General features: G+C 39.4%; 1 protein-coding gene, 1 non-coding gene and 1 pseudogene across 2 annotated transcripts; 1 reads left to right on the top strand and 2 right to left on the bottom strand.

The window, feature by feature from the left end:
* Positions 1-379: 379 nt before the first annotated feature.
* On the top strand, positions 380-3,267 carry Adam21 (ADAM metallopeptidase domain 21). The gene has a single exon (XM_015493461.2). The coding sequence runs from the start codon at positions 516-518 to the stop codon at positions 2,682-2,684; it is 2,169 nt and encodes a 722-aa protein (XP_015348947.1). The 5' UTR covers positions 380-515; the 3' UTR covers positions 2,685-3,267.
* Positions 3,268-18,596: 15,329 nt separating this feature from the next.
* Positions 18,597-24,464, bottom strand: part of LOC107144381 — a 19,421-nt pseudogene continuing 13,553 nt past the window's right edge.
* LOC125615436 lies at positions 21,374-21,476 on the bottom strand. Its single transcript, XR_007346091.1, has one exon. It is a non-coding gene; the product is annotated as a U6 spliceosomal RNA (small nuclear RNA).

Genomic DNA, 24,464 nt, shown 5'->3' with positions numbered 1-24,464 from the left:
ATAAGTACAACAGATACAAACCAAATGTGTGTTGAACAAATTGAGATACAGAGTCTCTTTATTTTTATTTTTTTTTCTATTTTTATTATGGATATTTTCATACTGCCTATAAAGATTGAGATAATCATGTAAGTACTCGTCTTCTAACTTCAACCATTATCAATATATGGCCAATATTGACTCATTTTATCTATACCACTCCCAACTCTCTACTCTCATTTTTTAAAAGCAAATCCAAATAATTTTCTTGATTCATTACTCAATTTTTTTGCTACTCCATGCTTTTTCTCTCCTCATTTCCTAACCTAATCCTACCACTTGTCCCACCCTTTCTTTTGTTTTATTTATTTTATTATTTTTATTCTCCCTTTCAGCAGTGCAGCTCTGATGCTCCGACTCTGCCAGGACACAGATCCATAAGGTCAGCCCTGCACCCTGAGCAACTCAGGGGGAAGGAGTCACACAAGCAGTGCCTCACATCCTGTCCTCTTCTGCTCTGGATAGATGGCTCCATAATGGTGGCTGTGGAGGATGGAGCATCCATGAGAGCCACTCTTCTGCTGCTCTGGCTCGAAGTGTCTCTGTCCCCTTCTAGCCTCTCCCAAGCTGGGCCCACCCAACATCTCAGTTCCCCAGAAGTGGTGATCCCCTTGAAGGTGACCAGCAGAGGCAGAGGTGCAAAGACTCCAGGATGGCTTTCCTACAGCCTGCTGTTTGGGGGCCAGAAACACATTGTGCACATTAGGGTCAAGAAACTATTAGTTTCTGCACATCTTCCTGTGCTCACCTACACAGAGCAGCATGCCCTCCTGGAAGATCACCCCTTCATCCCAGATGACTGTTACTATCATGGTTATGTGGAGGGGGCCCCCGAGTCTCTGGTTGTTTTCAGTGCCTGTTTTGGGGGTTTTCGGGGAGTGTTACAAATAAATGACCTCACTTATGAAATTGAACCCATTAGGCACTCTGCCACATTTGAACACCTGGTTTATAGATTACACAGTAACGAGACACAATTTTCACCCACGAGCTGTGGTTTAACAGAGAAGGAAATAGCACGTCAACAATTGGAATTTGAAGTGATTGAGAGCTCAGATTGGAAACAAAATTCTACTGGGGACTGGTGGACCCACACATGGTTTCTGGAGCTGGTGGTAGTGATAGATCATGATTTCTTCGTTTACTCTCAAAGCAACTTGTCAAAGGTGCAAGAGGATGTAGTTCTTATTGTCAATTTAGTGGATTCCTTATATCAGCAGTTGAGCACTTATGTAATTTTGGTTGGGATTGAGATTTGGAATCAAAGAAATGCTTTCCCGATGGTAAACATAGAACAGGTTTTAGAAGATTTTTCTCAGTGGAAACAAGTCAGTCTTTCCCAGCTACAGCATGATGCTGCACATATTTTCATAAAAAATGCACATATAAGTATACTTGGTCTAGCCTATGTTGCAGGAATATGTCGTCCTCCTATTGATTGTGGAGTTGATAATTTCCAAGAAGACCCCTGGTCTCTTTTTGCTAATACTGTGGCCCATGAATTAGGTCATACTTTGGGTATGTATCATGATGAGGATTTCTGTTTTTGTGGGGAAAAAGGCTGCCTTATGAGTACTTTCAGAGTACCAGCAGAGAGATTTACCAATTGCAGTTATGTTGATTTTATGAAGACCACATTAAACCAAGGATCATGTCTGCACAACCATCCAAAACCAGGGGAAATATTTTTGCTGAAGCGCTGTGGAAATGGTGCAGTTGAAAGAGAAGAGGAATGTGATTGTGGATCCATACGTCAGTGTGAGCAAGATCCTTGTTGTCTGGTGAACTGCACCCTGAGGCCAGGTGCTGCTTGTGCTTCTGGACTTTGTTGCAAAGACTGCAAATTCGTACCATCAGGGGAAATCTGTAGACAACAGGTCAATGAATGTGACCTTCCAGAGTGGTGTAATGGGTCATCCCATCAGTGCCCAGAAGATGGGTATGTGCAGGATGGGATCCCTTGTAGTGAAAGTGCCTACTGCTATCAAAAGAGATGTCATAACCATGACCAACAGTGCAAGGAAATTTTTGGCCAAGGTGCAAAGAGTGCATCTCAGAATTGCTACCAAAAAATCAACTCCCAAGGAAACCAGTTTGGCCACTGTGGTATAAATGGCACAGTATACCTAAAATGTAACGTGTCTGACATCTTTTGTGGGAGAGTTCAGTGTGAAGATGTGGAAGACATTCCCCATCTCCAAGATCATTATGTTTTGCAGCACACTCGCATCAATGGTGTCACCTGCTGGAGTTCTGTCCATCATTTAGGGATGGACATACCTGACATTGGTGAAGTGAAAGATGGCACTGCCTGTGGAACAGGAAAGATCTGTATCGACAAAAAGTGTGTTAGTTTGTCTGTCTTGTCACAAGACTGCCTTCCTGAGACCTGCAATATGAAGGGGATCTGTAATAACAAACATCACTGCCACTGTGGTTATGGGTGGTCCCCACCCGACTGTCTGCACAGAGGCTACGGAGGTAGTGTTGACAGTGGCCCACCCTTAGGAAAAAAAATAGCTTTATTACCAGGAATCGTGATTTTTTTATTGTCCGTTTTGATTTTTCTGTTGACTATTGGGCTTTATGGATATCCTCGAATGCATTCTAGTCCCAAGGAGACCAAAACGCACTCACCAAGTTAAGAAAAAGTTTCCAATTTGATATTCCGTGCATTATTAAGTTGTAGTTTCTTGGCCACAGAAATGTTAACACATGCCTGAAAGTGAGCACATTCCTGACATTTTACCAAAAGATGCTGGGATCTCCCCTTCCATCGGATTCAGAAGCATTGTTGTTAAGTATAGGTATTCTTACCTACTGTTCATTATTTTAAGTAACAAATAAAACTTTGTCTCTAACCAGTGACCCAAATTAATCCTTTTTGTGTTTTTCCCCTGCATTTTAATTGTGCATTAGAGTTGTACATAATTATGGGATTTGTTGTTACATATTCATATATGCACCCAATATAACAATATAATTTGGCCTGCCTCTTATAACTCATGGGAGAGACAAGAGATAGACATCAGTGTGTCCAGGGGTGACATTTAGAAATTTGGGCAAATTATTTAAATATTCAGGTGCTCTGTTTAAAAATCTGTAAAGAAGGATAGTAATAATTGCCCCACCTAACTCATTGTGTTTAGTTGGTAAACAACAGGGAGAAGTGAATTCTTGTTAAATATAAACAAATTGTTGTTTATTTAATAAAAGCTCCTGAACTTGTTTCCTGCGTGCTTCCTAGTCAAATTTGCCTAATCTTACTCTTTACCTTCATTTGGCAATTTGGGTATCCTTTTGGAGAATTTGCTTTGAATATCAAAACATAAAGTCCTTGAGGGATTGTTTTAATCTGTTTTGCTCACTATCTTATCCCCAACACCTGAATTAGTGCTTAATACATAATAAATATTTGAGTGAGATAATGAAATTAAATGGAGTATTAGGAAAAGTAAAAATAACATTTTATCTGTCACCTTAAGGACATCACTCTGGTCCTCTTTCAAAAACTACTAAACTTCAACAGTGATTATTTAAAATATGCTCATTTCAAATGCTCCCGTTTGTACCTGATAAAATTTTCTAGCTGTTTTGTACCCAATCTGTCTTCTCCTTAGTCTGTCTCAGCAATTTTTGAAAGCCCACCTTTTGAAAATGTAAATATAATCAGTTACTCTTTTTATTAGCCAGAAAATTTCTAAATGGCACTCTATAAATTGAGCAAAGTGACCTTTTTGATACACTTTTTCATTATGCTTTATGAGCTTTGCATTCTCTAGCTGTTTTCTGTTTAGGATATAATTGTCTGTATTATTCTCTGCATATCCATCTGTACATGCAATTTCCATTTCCAAACTGTTGTTTACTATTCTCCCTGACTCCTTTTGCCCTAGAAAATTTCTGCTTTTGTCTCCATAGAGGTTAAATGTTATATTTGGGGAAATGTATTTTCTTTATGCAATGCTAAGTTTTCCATTTATGTGCCCCTGTCACTCTGTGGTTACTTTTTTTATGGTTTGATGCACTCTAGGAAAGAATGTGGAGAGGGCTAACAATGTACCGGTTAAGGATAAAAAGAATTAGTAGTGAAGTCATAGAAACAGGGAAGAGTAGACTAAGAATATAATCTGATTAAATTTGGCCATAGAAAATACATCGGAGATTCACATGCTTTAAGTGTATGTCTTTGTATGGAGACAAAAGATCAGTGCTCCAACTTGTTGACTCTCTTTTTGAAATTTTTTGTTGTAAAAAAATATTTCAATTGAGTTATAGTCGGATTTATCAGTCTGGTCTACTTATATATTTTCTGAGATTTTTATTTCTGCTTGAGATTACTTTGAAATAATCTATGTTTCCTGGGATAATGCCAACATGATTCAGAGTTTTTATGTATAAATTTGGAATTTACCTTGCCAGAAGCAATGAGTCAGGAATCCAACACACACTTTTCCAAATGGGTCGCCAGTTACCCTAATACAATTTATTTAATAAGCCATTTTTCACGGATTTACTGTAATACATTGGAATTTACTGATAATTTATTGGAGTGAATCATTTTACTTGTAAACTTTTATAAGATGCAGCACATTTTGCTTCTGTGTAGTTATTTTATATTGGTTGAGTTAATTCAGGCTAGATCAGTCAATTATATCAAGGTTATTGGGTAGAATTAACCTCTTGTGACAAATCTAGGGTCTTATCTATTGTTTTAATTTGGATTCCTCAAAAAGTCGACCCAGAGACAAGAATTTAGGTAGACTGTTTATTTGGAAATCACAAAAGATAGGTTAATGGTCAAGTTTCCTCTCTGAGCTACTGGGGTCATTCTTTGTGGATAGACTCTCTGGGAATTCATGTGAAACACTGAAATATCACTTCATGGTTCTGGAGAAAAATATCAGGAAGAGAAGACATGAATCATCAGCATTTGAAGTGGGAAATTATCAGAGCATGGAAATTACCTGCTGTGGCTGCATGTAAACTCAGGTGGGACCAGGGGATATAGGATGGGGCATCAGCATCTATTGCATCCAGATTCTCCAGAAGGCAGGTACTGAGTCAAGGATTAAATTCAAATTCTTTATTTGGGAAATGCAGGGTAAAAGTAAAAGTAGAGAAATGAGAGTAAAGTAAAGGTGTTTGAGGTTGGAAAGAACAGTACAGCAAATGCTGGCAGTGCCCATTTATATTCTTTTAGACTCAACCTTGAGATTGTTTTATAGTACTGGTGACAATTCCTATACATACTAATGGCTTTCTACTTGACAGTAGAGTATTTAGGTCATTCATAGAGCAGGAATTGGAAATATGAGAATTATAAAATTAGATGGTTAAGAAGCTATGAAGAAAGATGACAATAGGTTCAGAACAATTAACTTCCAACTTGGGGAATGGTATGAAAGTCCTGAGACCTCTATGACAGTATTTAAAAGGAATTCTCCTTATAGTCAGAGGAAAGGCTGAAAATAATACCCAAGATGTGCCAGAGAATTATAAATATTATTAAATTTAGATCTCTGATTTCCCTTGTAATAAACAGAGGTTCTACTAGGAAAGAAATGTTACTCTGATACCTTGGATAGGGGAAGTTGAGTGGATACATTTGAAAAAACTTCAATCCCAAGATTCTCATGAGTGTTCTAGCCAACACAACTTACTCTTCACCCCTTGATAGAAGAGAGCAGTCTTATTTCCTGCATACCTTGCTTTGCCAAAGATTATGCTTATCCTCTGGAAGACCCAATGTACCTCCCCTCACTACATCTAAACCAATAATTGTTATCAGTTGAGTATGAGAGGATCGGTATCATTGATCAAAAGAGCTTTGGGAGCTGGTTAATGTATACCAATAGGAGGCAGGAAAACATATATAAATGGATCCTGATGCAGGAAAAAATGGAATATAAGATTATACAACAGAAAGCTTTTTAAATAAGGGGTAATTTAGGATTTAACATCTTTACAAAGATGCCCAGAGCTTATCTTAACATGCTTTTGAAATTTTTGCATCTTTGAGGCTTAGATATGTTAATAGATTATAATCATCGAGGTGAAGTTGCTAGAACTGTTTTGGCCCAAATGTGACAGAGGTCAGAATATTCAGAGAGGAAGGCATTTTAGAATGAATTTATTACAAAAGATTAGAGAAAGGACCACTGACTCTCTTACTGGAGGTCCTAGGGGGGCACTGTTGTAAGCATTAAGAAATGAAGTAGGAAGATGGGTACAAGTGTCATTAGGAATCTTACATCACTGTCTTTATGGGATTTATGAAAGGACATGGTGTTACAGAACTAGGCTTCCTAATATCAGTGGAGGTGATAACATTTCAGGATAGTAGAAATAAAGATAGTAATCCTTAACAAAAACAAGATGGGCATAATTACCATAATCGGCAACAAGACAGGAAAAGCCAACACTAGGCCCTGACATAAATGTATCTGTGGTCATGACTTAAAAATTTTGATGTTCCCAGTGTTGAGACAGATGGCCAAACAATAAGCGCTTTTTTTTTTTTTTTTTTTTTTGGTCTTGTAACCAAAATAGTTAAAAAGCTTATGATCAGTAGACTGATGCTACTTTCTGCCATGGGCATCTCTTGCCCATTTTTTTTTTAGACTGAGATCAATCACTGATCTATTGCTTATAAGATTTTGAATGTTTTCCCCTTAAAGAAATGATAAGTGTTTGAGGATTTATCATAATAAATATTTGAGGATTTAAAAAGAGCCACCAGTAATTAATCATGGGCTCTCTGTTCTGATGACCTCATATAATCCTAATCACTTCTTAAAGGACCTACCTCTAAATACCATAGTTGTATTAAATTTCTTCCTTCTCAGTATCTAACAATATGGATTAAATTTCAACATGAAACCAGGCTTGGTGGAAATGCCTATAATCCAGCAGCTTGGGAGGCTGAGGCAAGAAGATTGTGAGTTCAAAACCCACCACAGCAGCTTAGCGATCTTGTCCCTAAATTTAATAATAATAATAATAATAATAGTAATAATAATAATAATAAATGGGTGGTGATGTGGCTCCGTGGTTAAGTGCTCCTGGTTTCAATCCCTGGTACCAAATAAATAAATTTATTTTAACATGGTTTTGGGGAGGACAAGCCACATTCAAACTTTAGCATTTGGTTCTTGCCCCACCCTCAAATTCATTCATGTCCTTCTCACATGAAAAGTACATTGTTCAATCCAACAGTCCCAAAGTCTAAATTTATTTTAGCATTAATTCCAGACTCCAAAATGCAAAGTTTCATTTGAGACTCAAGGCAAACTCCTCCGGCTTTGAGCCTATAAAATCAAAGTTATCTACTTCCAATTATCTGTTTCTAATATACGATGGTGGAACAGGCATAAGGTATACATTCCCATTTCAAAAGAAAGGAAGGGGCAAGTATGAAAGAGAACAGACCAAAGCAAGATCCAAACCTAATCGGGCAGGCATTAATAATTTATAATGTGTGGGTTTTTTTCTGATAAAATCTTAAGGATCCACATTAGGCTTCCTGTGCACACTGCAATGGGAGATGGGCCATAAAGGCCTTGGGCATCCCTGTCCCCATGGCTTTGCTGCCTGCATTCCACACAGCTGTTCTGTGGCATATGCTTGTGGCCTTCCAAGGATGAGGTGGGGTGCTTTTGAATACTCTACCTTCCTGGGGTCTCAAGAATGGTAGTCCTTCTCTACCATGGCTCCGCTAGGCATTCTAATGGAGAACTTCTATGACAGATTTGCCCATATACTGTGTCTCTGCATGGCTTCCCAGTCTTTCCTTTGAAATATCATTGGAAACTGCCAAGATCTCACAGATCTTGGATTCTGTGCATCTGCAGAATCAGAATCCCATGAATGCCAAGGTCTGCCTCTTGTTCCCTTCAAAGTGATGACACAAGCCATATCTAGATTGTTGAACCATAGCTGAAGTAGTCATGGGTAGTCGTGGAGTACTATCTGTAAAGCAGGTAGCCAAATCCTGCTGGCAGAGTTCAAAGTTAACTCAGGGCATCATGTTTATGGAAAAACAATATGGAAAGTTATGGCGTTGGAAAGAGACAAGTGGCACTTGGAGATGTAGAAGAGCAAGGTTTATTTCTGCACTGGTGCTGGCTCAGCGGAGTCTTCTCCAAAAGCTGAGCCCAGCCTTTTGTTCTCAGGATCTTTTATTCAAAGTTTTATTCAAAAGTTTCTCATGCAAGTAGCTTTTTTATTCCCCCCACCACCACCCAACCTCTAGGCAGCTCTGGTTCCTGCCACAGCTTCTGAGCAAGCATGATTACAGAAGCAAAAACTATCAGGTTACAGATATTATCAGAAATAAAAATGAACATCTTAGGAAGAACTTGAGTCATCACTTCATTCCCCTCTCTTGATACTCAGGATGCATCTGCAGCCTTCAGAGAGCATCATTTTACCACTTGTTGGTATCCTCTCATGAGTAACAGATGAGAGGCTTTCTCGTTTTTAACAACTGTTTTCATTAAATTTCTTATAATGCTGTTAGGAGGGGCAGGAGGAAAGGAATAAGTAGACACCTGAAAATTTAGCCAAAATCACCCCCATTGTTGCCTTAATTCCTCCTGTCTAAGGACCCCATTCTCCAAATAATTGTTGTCTTTGGGACACAACTGTCTGTCCCATTCGTTCCAAGTCTGTACAGACACATGGCAATTTTTATCATTTGATCTACAATCTCTTCTATAACCTTCCCTGTGTCATCTATTTGTAAACAATAGTTACTCAAGTTCCATGCAACTCCTTGGTCTGATCCAGTTACTTAGATACTTGGGTCACATGACGATGTAGAATCTGGTAGGACTGTCGGGGACCAAATTAATAACAGCAAGCAATAGCAATAAGCATTCATACTGAGAAAAGGAAGAAAGTATGTAACAATAAGGGAATATTGTGAAGAATAAAACATTTTTTTTAACTAGGCAGTCAACTCCTCAGGCTTTAGCCGTGTATTGACTGAGCAGCTTCTGGTGTGGCCAGAGCAGGCTTTGAGATCATTGTCTCCTCTTTTGTAGCATCAGGTGCAGGAGTCTCTCCAGATTAAGACTGTCCTCCATTTCCCCCATTCTCTGTTGGGCCAGCATATTTGGCTCTGGAGTGGTGGATCCAGGTGTCTATTCCTGTTACTTTGAGAGAAATAGAGGTGGTTAAGATTACAGTGTGGGGTCCCTTCCAAATTGGTTTTAAGGGTTCCTTTTTTTTAGTCTTTTATCCATATTTGCTCCTCAGATTTATAGGGGTGAAGAGTTATACCCAAAGATATGGCTATTCTGTGACCCACTTATGTATTTGTGAGACAGCGAGCTCCAAACTTTATAGCTGTTTATATAAATCTAAGTCTCCTGAATCTCTGGTGTCTCCCTTAAGCTGACCAGCAGAGGTGGTTGCCCATACAGGATTTTAAATGGCGAAAATCTCATGTTTGCCTGGGGCAAACATCTCACTTTTAAGAGGGTGATGGGCAGCATGTAGTTTCCACCAAATTTTTAAAGCCCTTGTCTATTATTTGATCCTATGATTAGAGGCATCCCATATCTGGGAATAATGTCCCTAGGAGAGACTTAGTTACCTCTTTTGTCTTTTTAGTTCAGGTTAAAAGACTTCTATCCATCCCACAAAAGTACACACAAAAATAAGTATATCCTCGGCTCAGGATGACTTCAGTGAAGTCCACTTCCATATCCTTAAAGGGGAACAGTGCACAGTGCACAGTGCTGTGTTCCCACTAGTTTGTTAGGTCCCTGGCAAGCATTGTTTAGTAAGCTGTTCATGTAGCACTGGGAGACAGCAGAGCAGAGTGCTGGGAGATGAGCAATGAGGTGGTACCAGCCTAATAAGATTTCCATGGCAATTTTCCCCATGTGGGTCTATTCATGTTGGTGGACCAGTCTGTAAGCTAGTTGTCCCAGATTATAAACTCAGTAGTCTCATGTGAGCAACCAACTTGTCCTGGCCTTGGCTCCCCTTTCTTCTTCTTCTTTTTTCTTTTTTAATCTATTTCTCTTCCTAGGTAGAACAGCTGGCATTTCTGGGACTAGCAAGACTTTGTATTTTTTTGTCAACTGATTCTGGGCAACCTGTTTGGTGGCAGCCTCATTATGGTGGTTCCCTTTTGACACTGGGTCATTTCCCTTTTGGTGACCCTTGTAGTGGACAACTGTCACCTCCTTTGGCTCCTATACTACTTCTAGAAGTTTCAAAATTTCAGCTTGGTTTTTGATTCCTCTCCCTTCTGCAGGAAGGAGTCTTCTTTTCTTGTATAAGTTTCCATGGACATGTAGAGAAGAAAAGGCATAACATGAGTTGGTTAGATATTGACCCACTGGTCTTGGCTGAGTTGTAATGTCCTAATTTATGTCCATAATTCTGCTCTTTGTGCTGACCGTCTTTGGAGAAGTGCCTCTGCTTCCACCACTTTAGAGTCAGACACCACAGCATACACAGCCATCCTCTTTTTATCTTCCATAAAATTATTTTCATCAATAGGATCAAATCTGGGTTCTGAAGCAGTCTATCAGTCAAGTCTGGTCTGCTGAAAACCAGTGCTTTTAAATAGTTATGGTCAGGGGGCCCTGTTTTGCCCAGTAGGAAGGGAGCTGGGTTTACAGTTTGTACAGCTTCCAGTTTCACCCCTGGATTTTTATATAGCAACCCTTAATAGTGAGTCATTTCTACATTTGTGAGCTATAACCTCTGATGTTCATCAGGGTTACAACTGAGGGTGAGACTTTAACATTGAGGTTTTGTCCCAGTGTTAGCTTGACAACTTCCCTTATCAGCAAGATAGTGGCTGCCAGTGCTCTGAGACAGGGCAGCCATCTGGCTGTGAGTGAGTCTGGTTAGGATTCCCAAGGCAATTCCTTTCTTTTCATGAACAAAGAGGTTGAACCCTGGTTATGTCAGGAAGTCCTAGGGCTGGGGCCTTGGAGAATTTGGCCTTGACTGTTTTAAAGGTCAGTTCCTGGCTTGGTCCCCACTCAAGAGTTGGGGAGCCTTTTTCTCTCCTTTTAAGGTATCATATAGGTGTCTGGCCAAGTCCAAAAATCCAGGGATCCATATTTTGCAGGAACCTGTTGCTCCTCGGAATTCTTGGACTTTTGGACACATGGTGGAGGTGAGGATGGCACAAATTGCACATTTTCTTTTAGTCCCTGCATGATGTTAAAACCTAAGTATTTAACCTGTCTGACAGATTGGTGCCTTTTTCTTTGATACTCAATATCTTGCCTCTTTTAGTATTGAAAGGAGGGCTTTTGTTCCTTGTAGGCATTGAGCCTGTGTTGAGCTGGCCAGCAGAAGGCCATCAGCGTATTGTAACAAGACACAGTTTAGTTCCTTTCCTGGAAATGCATCCAAGTCAGTGGTTAAGGCTCCACTGAGGAGTGTAGGGGAGTTCTTGACCCCCTGAGGAAGTCTCATCCAAGTGAGCTGTCTCTTAGTTCCCATGAGTGGGTTTTATTTGAAGGCAAACAATGTCCCAACTGAGTTGTGGAAGGGTCACATTGATACTAATGGCATCATGTTATTTGTTTGTTTATTTATTTATTTATGCTTTGAGGAAATCTCTACCATATTCTACCCTTTGAGTTTCAGATCCTTTTAGGGCCAAAGAGCATCCTCCTGATATAATGGTTTATATTTCTATAACACCATGAGCAACCACTTTGCTTTTAATCAGAATCTCTATGAAACTAGAAATAGATCTTATAACCAGGGGTAACAGGCAAGGCAGGAGACTTATGAGACTCTTGAATTTCCCCCAAAAGTTGAAAACCATCTTCCAAATAATTTCCTGGGGTTTTAAACTGTTCAGGTCTAGAATGGGATGTGGGTGACCTTTTAATCCAACCTGTAGGTTCCTGAGATAGTTCCCTGGTGGGAGAAATGGGTATGATAAAGTAGGGTTGTGGTGATACCTTGGCCTGATTGAGTGATTTGAAGACATGGGTCACAAGGTGAGAGGGTCAAGTCCACAACGGGAGCCAGATCAAACACAACCAATAGTAACAAAGCATCCTGTCAAAAGGAGGTAAAAGTCTGCTAGCAGAAGCTTTTCAACCCAGAATCAATGAGCTGGAGCAGTTGCTGGTAATCCTAAAGTGAAAACTAAGGCTAAGACTGTGGCAAGTGAGACAGGAAAAGTGTGGCAGTGTCAAAGCATCACAGTAAATAGACCAATATAGAGTAGTCCATTTATTCCAGGCAGGGTTGATATTTCTCAAGCTTAGGCTGTATGGAGATTAGTCAGCTTCTGGAGTGACCAGAGCAGGGCTGTTGTCCTCAGTGGCCTCTGGGGGTGTCTGTCTAGGACTAGACCTAATCCTTAACAAAGCAATTGACAACACTTGATCTAGTGTAGGAGGGTTTCCTGACACAGTTTGCTTATTTGTAATTTCCAGATGATCTTCAAACCCTTTATCACCTTAGAATGAACACCAGCCTATGGACGGCTGTGCTTTGGTTATAACTCTCCTGCCAGGTGTTTAAGGCCAAATTGGTCAGAATGACCTTGTTCCTATTTACTGTTAATAGTCAGATGAGATTCCTTGGGGGAATTTTTCTTGGTGGTTAGTGAGAAGCTTCTCAGCTCCATTAGAGCCATCTCTTCCAGTTGTGCCATCTGCCAGGATGAGTCACCCATGTGTGGCTTCCATTAGAAGCATTAGAGGCATTTTCCTTTTATTTACCAACTTATAAAAACACATATAGTACTTAAATATATTATCTATGGAATTCAAGAAGTCAGGAGTACTAGAGTTTATAAGTAGCAATTGATATTTAGTATTTTATTTTAATATTTATTTTTTAGCTGAAATTGAACACAATATCTTTATTTTATTTATTTATTTTTATGTGGTGCTGAGGATCGAACCCAGGGCCTCGAACATGCTAGGCGAATACTCTACCACTGAGCCACAATCCCAGCCCTGATATTTAGTATTTTAACTTGATAAATTAACTAAATGTCTCCTCTAACAAACACATTTAGGAAAAACAGTCTGTTTATTTTTAGTCTAATTTACTTCATTTTAATTGTTAACTGTAGGCTACCCATAAAAAAATCAACATATCAGACCAATGTAACTAACAGTATAATCCATGTGCTCCTGCTAAAGAAAAATCCTAGAAACAATGGATATTACATTTCTAAACATTTTATAGAAACCAAACACTCTATTGATTCACCACCTAGAAAAATGTGTGGGTAATTTTCAAGACATTTTTATTCTTATCTGTTTAACCAATTTAAATTAAACTTTTCCTTAAATGTTTAAGTCATGTGGACTAAAAAGTCTTTGTTTAAATTTGTTAAACAAATTTATTAAATTTAGGAGTGCTCATTTATCTATAAGCCAATTTTGATACCAGGTACATGATATACACACACACACACACACACACACACACCATATAATACATTGATGTACACAAATATATAAAAACTATCAGGAAACAAAGACTTCATAGCTTTTCCTTGAATAACTTCTGAACAAAGCAGGAAAAACATAGGACTAAATAAAAACTTCAGTTGGACAAAACAAGACTAATTGGAACAAAACATATTATTCTGGGCGAGCAGAACCAAATGTGAATTTATCACAGAAACCATGAGCTTAAACAAGACAGGTTTTTTAAAAAATATATTTATTTTTTAGTTGTAGTTAGACACTGCCTTTATTTATTTCTTTTTACGTGGCGCTGAGGATCGAACCCAGGGCCTCACACATGCTAGGCATGCGCTCTACCACTGAACCACGACCCCAGCCCAACACACAGGTTTTGAAGAAAAAAGTGACATGACTGTAATTACTCCCGAGATGTTAGGTTGTCCTTCAAATCAGTCCTTGTTCTGCCACCCAAAATAAAATTTGAATATATTTTGCTCTAATTCCTTCCTTAGCTTGAATGGTGAAGGATACAGAGCAGGTGGAGGAATGGGAGGCTCTGCAGCTGGCTCAGATTTTCTTTCCCCTTCATTGTTTGCATCATTCCTGAAGGCAGAAGTCAGGGAGTTTGGGCCTTTAGGAGGCCTAATTTGAGTCAGAATACTGAAGGCTTTAGGATAGTTTCTCGAGTCCAAATAAATCAACAGTATTTTTATTGTCTTTTGGGTTCTTTTTCTCTTTCATCCTAGGACTTTTTAAAATATTTCAACATAAGGTCCAGAGGATTATCTGGGGGGATTTTGTTGTCTTTTCCTCTACCAGCATACTTTTTCTCTAGACTAGAGGTTTTGAAGCTAAGCTGCCCCTTATGTGAAAGTTCCCACCCAGAGCTGGTGCTGCACAAGGAGGAAGGAATGCACACCTTTGTCCACCTGTCCACTCTCTTTGCAGAGATTTAGCATCAATGGCAGGTCATTGCCATTGACCTGCCTGGACCAACCCTGCAGGAGAGGACTCTGGACCAACCCTGCAGGAAGGGACTCTTGATCCCCTTAAACCTTATGAGGTCACCCCAGAACTGCAGGTTAGGACTCACTCAGATTCTCTAGTCTGAAGATGGTGGAGCATGGACTCTTGTCATTACAGCCCTCACCCCCAACACACATACAAAATAGAATTGACGACCTCCTGAGGAAGCCGACCCTATACTGAGTGACACTCTGGTCACTGGGAAGTGATCAGTTTCCCCTTCCACCATAGGGCAGGACCTGACTTGGGCAGATTCCTCTGAGGGACTCACCATTTTGGTGTCCTGTCCTGAAACCTGCTTTTGTTCTCCTTCTGAGTCTGACCCAGGAAGCAGTGGGAGCTGGGACCAGCACAGCTTAAGTGAGAGTCAGGATCTGGCAAGTGGCCAGATGGCACCTATCCATCTGTCACCAGGTCTGCAGCCACAGCTTTCTCCAGTTCCCCCACAACAGTCATTGGTTTCACAGACCATACACGAAAATGTTACGGAAAATTATAGTGCTGGAAAAAGACACGGGGCACTTGGAGATGTAGCAGAGCAAGGTTTATTCAAGCACTGGTGCTGGCTCAGTGGGGTCTTCTCCAAAAGCTGAATCCAGCCCTTTGTTTCAGGTTTCAAAACTTTCTCATGGAAGTCGCTTTATTTTTCTCCCCCATCTCCAAAGCAGCTCTGATTCCTGCCACAGCTGCTGAGCAAGCATGATTACAGAAGCAGAAACTAGCAGGTTAACAGAGATAAAAATGAACATCTTAGGAAGGACTTGACATTTCAATGTTGCTTGCAAGAGATGTGGTCTCTCCCTCTTATAAAGCCACTAGTATTCACTCGTGGACACTTTTTTTAAAAATATTTTTTAGTTGTAATTGGACACAATACCTTTATCTTATTTATTTACCTTTATGTGGTACTGAGGATGGAACCCAGCGCCTCGAATGAGCTAGGCAAGCTTTCTATTGCTAAGCCACAATCCCAGCCCCTCATGGGCACTTTTGATATCCTTATCTAATCCTAATTTCCTTGAAAATGCCCCAATTGTAAACATCATAGATTAAGTTTCTACCTTCTCAAAAGTTTCTTCCCTCATAAAAACCTCACAATGTGGATTGAAATTCAGTATGTGTTTTGGAAGGGACAATATGTATTTAAACCATAGCATCCCTGAAGTTTTTGCCATTATGTTGTCTGGGAGAAAATCCAATCTTGTTGACAAGGGCATGATGAATCTGTCTCATACTTTAGAAACCAACTATAAACCACTTTTAAGCAATAAGGTTAAAACTCATGCCTCTAGTGAGGACCTCCATCTCCAACTGTACTTCAGGTCTAAAGCCAATATTAGATACTGTTCAGAAACATAAAATAAGTCAACTGGCCATAGCCATTCCCAAGTTTCAACTTGAATTTCACCATTTTGAAGATAGCTTGCCAAAGAGAAAATGAAAACAGAAACAACAGACTCTTTAGGAATATAATTCAGATCAAGAGGAATACATACAGATATGGAAGGGTGAGATGGGAAGGACGAAGGGAGAAGGACAAATGCTGCACAGGAGAAGGGCAGGGCTAGTTAAGTACTAGGAACCCTGGGGTGACAGGCATGTGCATGGGCTTGCCTACACACACACTTGCAGCAGTCCCTGGGATTCATGGCCAAACTTTCAGAGCCATCTCTGACACACCAAAGAAAGGCAGGCTAGGTAGATACTGTTAGCCCTGAGGGCACAGGTGTGTGCACACTGGCCACAATTGCTGGGATTCCCAGTGAAATAAGCCAGATTCAGAGAGTAGGGTTATATGTTTTCTCTCAAATGTAGATGCTAGAGAGAAAAAACATAAAAGGATCTAAGGAAAACAGAAGGGAGACCAGTAGGATAGAGAAAGGAATGGGGGAGGGCAAAGGGGGATGGGGGAAGGTACTGGGAATGAAATCAATCCAATTATGTTCTGGGCTTATATGAACATGCCATAATGAAACACCCTTCTGTACAATTATCATATACCAATAAATTTTTGGAAATACCATGAATCCCATTTTAATTGCCAAGACATTTTATTTCAAAATGGCAACCTCAGAATGACTAAAGGTTTGTGTGTTTACCAAAGTGAGTGATAATCTTTCCCCTAGGATGTGTCAATTGTACTTCCTCTGATGAGTGGTCTTCCATTAGCATTTAAAAGACGTAATTTTTCTGGTTTAAAAGATATTTTTTTCTGAGCTCCTTCAAGTTTCATTCATTTTGGAAGTTTTTATTGTTTTTCTTTTCCCTGATGTTTTAGTTTATCAGCGTTTTCCTGAATTCTTTTCTATAATGGTTTAACTATATTTATATCCATAAGGGCAACAAAAGAAAGTGAAAACAGAAACAGCTAAATGGAGAAATACTGTAAATAGTAAACCTACTAAAGATTTTAAACCATGGACTATTTTGAATCAAATATTGTGTTATCTGTTGGTTGAAGGGCTACACTCTGTACCACTCTCTGTCACAAAATGTTAGTCTATGAACACAAAGACAGTTGCAATTTTATTTCTTGTTACATACCCCATTTGCATCAATTCACATCACAGTAAAACCCCATATCTTCCTAATAAATACAATTCTGTAATATATAGTTTTTCATAGGCCAAATGTTATATCATCTACTCCTTTGCTCATGGGGCCTGTCTGGGCCCAATCCTCTGGGAACTCCCGTCCCCTGCCTGCTGTTCCCATGCCCCACCAAGGTAGCATTTCTCTTTCTCTGAAATCATAATCCCTAGAAAGGTGTCCTACAGAATGGGTGGAGTAAGAGGTGAGATGCCAGACCAGTTATGCCCAAAGTGTGCATCATATCAAAAGCATTTTTCTTCTTTATTGCCTTGCACTGTAATATGAAAAAAAAGTAGTGTTCCCCTTCTCTAGGAATATGTGTGACACTACCGCAATGCAGCATTGGGCAAAAAAGATGATCATTGTCACACTTTAAAGGTTTCTCATCCTCTCATGTCCAACATTGCCTCATAGTTTCCAAACCGATTTCCCATTAAATTGAATTTCGATAGAATGCTGGTCTAACATCTTTTATTCTCTAGTAAAGAAAGGCTTGACATGCACTTCATGATCACTATAGTTTCTTTTCACACATATATCTAAGGCTGAACCTCGAGTTCCTAGATATAAAGGCATGTGGGCACCAGTGCATTTTCCCATCACAATATTCTGGAAGATCACAAATACAAACTGTGTTTCTGCAAATCACTATAGGGAAGACAAATTTGGGTCCATGCAGCAGCCTTCTGTGTCACATAACAGTGCCAAGGGTAAGAGCACAACTGGTCTCATGACCCTCACAATTAGTATATTCTTTTAAGAAGCTGTAGTCATTCTTTTTTTCTGATTTATGATCTTGTCTCTACAATAAGGAGCTACAAATGAATACTATTGTATGGAATATTTGGCACAAGCAAAGATCCCAAGAATAAAGCTAATTGTGCAGTTTGTCAAAGGAATAGTTGCTTAGCATAAACCAAGGAACAGACAACAAGATTCATGAAATAGTTGCCTGTTCAAAATAAGAACAAGGAATTTTGTCATATCTGAATCCAATGACATCTGTAGCATGTGTTGAAAGATTTCAGCCAGAAATAAGTGATACCTTGATTAAAAGCTAATGATACTTGTTAGTTTGGGGCTGCATACTCCAAAATGATAAAAACAAAGTGAGGCCCCTAAGATTTCATGCCTTCTAAGAAGAAGTAAAGTGTCAGGAAGAATCTTATCTAAAACATCCTTTATATTTTCACAAAACAAAATCAGTTATAGATATTGAACTCTATATCTGCATACTAGTTTCAACTTACTTTTTTAATCCAATAAGCACAGAAGATGTATGTAAGCATCCACACAAATTGTGTAGCAAATAGAATACATTTTGTAGTTTATACTCACTACATTCTATATTATATGTGTGATATATGTTATTATTATGTGCAACGAGTTAGAAGCTGTGTGATATAGCTTGAAGTGTTTTATATTTGCCACAAATGAATTGTGCTTGTTCTGGGATTTTTAGCAAGTTTTACTTCTTCAAATGCTTGATCTGTCTTTTCCCCTTTAATATCATACCTTTCAGCTTCTTCTATCTTCTGACACAAGCAGAGAAACCACATGCTCAAATTTGGAAGAAGCCTCCCATGGTTTGATTTCAAAAGCGAAGTCATCTGCCTGCAGCATGCCACACGGACCTCTGTAGCAGGTGTCCAGGGTGGCTGTTGCTTCAGGAGCCCTTTCCAGGTAGCTGTAGTAGTAACAGTCATCATTGGTCATAACAGGAAAATGTCGGGGTGGCAAGTTATTTTTGAGCTTCATATAGATCATGTCTTTAGCCCCAGAAGCAAATGCTGCAGGAGAGAAGGTTTTGGCATCTCACTTCTACCCATTCTGTAAGGCACCTTCCAGGGAATCACACCCTCAGAGGAAGTGAAGCAGCATCCTAGTGGGTTCCTTACACTAGGTGCTTCCTCCTAGCAGAAGACAGGGGAGAGGAGTACCCAGAGCACAGGCAGCCAGAGAATACCTGTCTGAAGGATCAGGCCCCTTGAATGAGGGATACTGGGACAAATAAATAAATAAATAATAAAAAAAGAATGCAATCAAGTGGGAGGCAGGCAAGACTATTCTTGAAACACCAGTTTTCATAATAAGCTGGTCTTGTGGAGATCAGAGAGAGGGCCCAGGCTTGGAACCCTCTGAAGGGGGAGGCCAGGCTATTACATAACAATGCTGTGCTCATCAGGGGAGTCTGTGCTCAGTGAGCTGAATACCCTAGGGCCTCTGGGGGGCGGGGGAAGAGGTATTTGGGAAAGATAGTATATACCTGGGCTAAAAAGTCTAGTTACATAGTGAAGCAATAAATAGGGGAAGAATAAATGAGTTTGGTGTAATTTTAGGATAATTAATGATTTTATCAAACAGAAAAGAATCAAGGGATCATTTGTGATTGAAAGACAATCTTTAAATAGTAGCAAGATAAGTGTACACTCCTCTTCACAGAAGTTTTGATGGGAGAGAATTGGAGTTTGTAGAAATTGAATGGAGTTGAGGTGACTGATGAAATACAAGAGTAAAGTGATGTTCTCTGTGGGAAATGAGGATGTATGACAACAGTGTCCCCAGGGAACTATGCCATTTACATAGTCCCGACACATGTGTGTCCTTTGATTACACAAAGTGTTAATGGGTGGGTTCTTTGTCTCCTGAATTTATTTATTTTTTATTGGTTCTTCTTAGTTATACATGACAGTAGAATCCACTTTGATAAAATCATACAAGCATGGAGTATATCTTATTCTAATTAGAACTCGTTATTGTGGGTGGGCAAGATGGTGGGATTCACTTAGGTATTTTCATATGTTCACATAGGAAAATTATGTAAAATATATTCTACTGTACTTCCTATTTCTATCCCACTCCCCTCCTTTTTTTCCCATTGTCTAATCTACTGAACTTCTCCTTTCCCTCTTGTGCTTTATTATGGTTTAGTTTTCACTTATCAATAAAAACATTTGACTTTTTTTTTTAGATTGGCTTATTTCACGTTGCATAATAGTCTCCAGATCCATCAATTTAAGGATAAACATCATAAAGTCATTCTTCTTTATGTCTGAGTAATAGTCCATTGTGTATGTATACCACATTTTCTTTATCCATCTGCTGAAAGGCATCTAGGTTGGTTCCATAGCTTAGTTATTATGAATTGTGCTGCTATAAACATTGATGTGGCTGCATCCCTGTAATATGCTGATTTTAAGTCCTTTGGGTATAGACAGAGGAGTGGAATAACTGGGTCAAATGGTGGTTCCATTCCAAGTTTTCTGAGGAATCTCCAACTGCTTTCTAGAGTGGCTGCACCAATTTGCAACCCCAACAATGTGAGTGTTCCCTTTTCCCCACATCCTCACCAATATTTATTATTACTTGTATTCTTTTTTAATATTTATTCTTAAGTTTTAGGTGGACACAATATATTTTACATTTATGTGGTGCTGAGGAACGAACCCAGTGCCTTGTGCATGCTAGGTGAGCACTCTATCACTGAGCCACAAACCCATCCCTTTATTATTACTTGTATTCTTGATAACTGCCATTCTGACTGGAGTGAGATGGAATCTCAGTACAGTTTTAATTTGTGTTTCTGCATTTGCTAGAGATGTTGAACATTTTTTTCATATATTTGTTGATCATGTATCTTTCTTCTTTTGAGAAGAATCTGTTCAGATTCTTTGCCTATTTATTGATTAGGGTGTTTGTGTGGGGGGGTGTATGTGTGTGTGTGTGTATGTTTGTTTGTGTGTGTGTGTGTGTATGAGAGGTTTTTGTTGTTGTGTTTTTTGTTTGTTTGTTTTGGTGTTAAGCTTTTTGAGTTCTTTGTACAAACTGGAAATTAATGCCATATCTGAGGTGAAGGTGGCAAGGATTTTCTCTCATTCTGTAAGCTCTCTCTCCATGCTCCTGATTATTTCTTTTGCTGTGAAGGAGCTTTATAGTTCAATGCCATCCCATTTATTGATTTTTTTAAAATTTTATTTATTGTGCTTTAGTAGTCCTGTTAAGGAAGTCAGTTCTGGGCTAAGGTTGTAGCTCAGTGATAGAGCACTTGCCTTGCAGGTGTGAGGCACTGAGTTCAATCCTTAGCACCACATAAAAGTAAATAAAAGTATTCTGCCCATCTACAACTCAAAAATATCAAAACAAAACAAAAAAACAAAAAAACAAAGGAAGTCAGTTCCTGTGCTAATGCGTTGGAATGTTGGGCCTCCATTTTCTTTGATCCTCTTTGGGCCTCCTAGGTCTTTGATCCACTTAAAGATGATTTTTATGCAAGGTGAGAGATAAGGATCCACTTCAGAAATATGGAATGCTTCATGAATTTGCATGCCATCCTTGTGCAGGGGCCATGCTAATCTTCTCTAAATTGTTCCCATTTTAGTATATGTGCTGCCAAAGCAAGCATTGTCTGGTGAATTTGAAGATTGAAATCCACAGACCCAAGAGGGAGGGAGGGGTGGGGGGAGAGATAAGTAACAGGATTTATTAGAGCAACAGAAAGAAAGCAGAGCTCCCAAACATGGAGGAGACCCAAGAAAGAGGTGCCAACCATTGTCTGTTGTCTAGGGGTTCTTATACTCCGTTAAAGAGGAACTAACCTTTCATTGGAAACTCTTCTCTTATTTGTTCTCTTTTTGACTCAATTGAAAGTATACAATTTAAATTTCTTATTCCTGTAATGGGATGGTTTAATGTCTTTGTTTACCTGAGTTTGTCCTGTACTTGTTCCTTAGAACAAAGGAACTGCTTGAGTTAAAAACAACTCTTTGAGGTTGACTAATGTTAGGGTAGTCAAGAAGATATCATTACCATTGTAGCCTTACCTCCCAGGAATGTATGGTTACCCAAGTGTGAGTGGAGATTTCCACTCAGGCAGCTAAAAACAAACACAACACAACAAAACTAGCGTTAGCCTAGGGGGCTTTAGTCTGGGGTAGTGGGACCCCCATTCTCTGAGGTCCCTATTTCCATCTTCTTATAGGTAATCTAGCTCCTGCTTCACTTCCACAATGTCAGAATTTATTGAATAACAATAAACTCACCAGCTATATAACATTCATCAGCATTTTTTGAGAAGTGATTTTATGTATTTTAATTGAGTTTATTCAATTATGATTTATTTATGATTTAATTGAGTTTATTCTTTATTCTTTAACAGTAAAGAAAGAAAATAGTAATTGACATTAAGACTGCATTAAAAACGTTACATGATTAGAAATCGAAGGTTACAGTTTATTAGCAAGGAAAATGAAATGAACCTCTTTCTGTCCCCCCCTTTTCTTAATAAACATATTTTTTTTCTAAGAAAAGAATAGGATATCCATACTTGTCATAGGCTAGTAAGAAAATCATAACAACTAACAATAAGTGATTTTAGAATAGCCCATTAATCACAAAACAAACTATGTAAAAATTAAACCTAACACCATATTGGAAGCACACTTTGATTCACCCAACCTATATATATCAAAATACAAAGAGAAAAATCGTACTAACTCACTTTAAAAAAAAAATCACAAAACACCTCCTCTACTATTAAATCCACCTACTATTGCTTAAAGAATACTTAATCTTATTTGCAAAAAAAGAAGAAATCAAATGTACATTATAGATGTCCTAGGACCCTTTTATGAAGGCCAGTGTGTGTGTGTGTGTGTGGGGGGGGGTATCGGGGAATGAGATGAATTCACCAAGACAAAGAAAGCAATTAAAAGAGTTTATTGGCAGGAGATAGTCTGCAATAGCCACAATAGGAACAGAGAACTGGGGGCTGGGCTTATATATGCTTCTGAATTCTTTGTTTGTCTTTGGTGGGCTGTTTGCTAGGAGTGGTTTATGCTGAACTAGAGGTGACAGGGTGATTGACAGATTCCTCTGCCTTGCCCAGAGTGCTTATTATGCATGTGTCCAAACCTGTTTCCCTAGATTTCATTAGATGTATGAGATGCAAGCAATAGGTATCAAATCTTGAAGGGGGGTTCTCCCTTATTAGGTTACTCTAGATCCAGTTTGGATCTCTGAGTATGCTCCACAACAGTGGTCAGGCAATCTTTTTAAAAAAATAAGATCTTGTTATTTTCACTTTGGGGACTCTAGCTCCTCTGATAACAGCAAGAGGGCAGGACGAAGGGGAGGTCCTTAACTTCACATCAGTTCTGCTAATTGAGGTGGGGTGGGGCCTGAGATAAGGCTAATCTATCGTACCCTAATAGATTCATATTAAAAATGAGCCAATGGGGCTGGGGACGCGGCTCAAGCAGTAGCAAGCTCCCCTGGCAAGTGTGGGGCGCTGGGTTCAATCCTCAGCACCACATAAAGATGTTGTGTCCAGCAAAAACTAAAAAATAAATATTAAAAAGTTCTCTCTCTCTCGCTCTCTCTCTCTCTCTTAAAAAAAATGAGCCAATGTAGAACATGATATATTTGTAACTTTTACCACATTTTTTCATATTGTAAATTTTTTAGGGAATTACACATGAATTGGTTTTTAATAGTTTTTTTCTTACTCTCATTGATAAAATTTCTCTCTTGTGTGATAGGGCTTAAAATATTGGTAAAAATGAAAAGTGTTCCTGTATTTTAAAAATTAATAATGTTTCAATCATCTGTGTAATCATACATTTTTTTCAGGATGTAGCCACCAGAAGTATTGAGAAACTGTGAATATTCTTGAAGGCTCTCACTACAGTGATTGCTTTTATGGCTTTGATTTGTACTGAAATGACAGAAGACTTTCATATTTTAATATTTATAGGATATCTGCCCATTTTCACTTTTCTCTGTATGAAAAAGTTGATAGAGAAGGAGAAGGAAGATGGCGGCGAGGGGAGTGCATTGCCCCCGTGTGCTGCTTCACTGTGTGGGAGTATGACAAGTCAGGACGGCTAAAGGATATCTTGTTAGGAATTTCCAGCAATAGTGGGGTGCTCCGGAACCTGGAGGAAGGATTTCCATCGCACAAGGATCGGCTACGGGGACTCAAACGCGAGAGGTTTGTAGCACGGAGGGTAACACTGCTTATTCAGCAAACCGCCCCGCGGCTAGAGTCTGCAGCGCGCGCTGGGAAACGAGGAGATAGCGACGCAGGGATACAGCGCTGCAGTTTCTGCCAGCCGTGCAAGCACCATACTCAGGGCTGAATTCTGGGTTCGAGACGGGGGAAGGAAGCGGTCCATCTCGGTTCTCCACACCGGTCAGACCACAGAGGAGGCCAGCAGCCACCATGTTGGAAAGCTGACATCACCATCCCTGTTTTCGACTGACCGCAGCTCGTTCAGCCATAGAACAGGTAATTTCAGGCTGCCATTCCCCTGCGGCTTGCAGACAGATTGCTAGGGTTCAGTGCCTGGGTGCTTCTTAGAACCTGATCTTATCGGAGCGAACACCGAG

The sequence above is a fragment of the Marmota marmota genome, unplaced genomic scaffold (assembly GCF_001458135.2).
Source record: "Marmota marmota marmota unplaced genomic scaffold, marMar, whole genome shotgun sequence".
In the NCBI taxonomy this organism is placed as follows: domain Eukaryota; kingdom Metazoa; phylum Chordata; class Mammalia; order Rodentia; family Sciuridae; genus Marmota; species Marmota marmota.
Note: the sequence above shows the minus strand (reverse complement) of the source record. Positions and strands in the feature narration are given on the sequence as shown.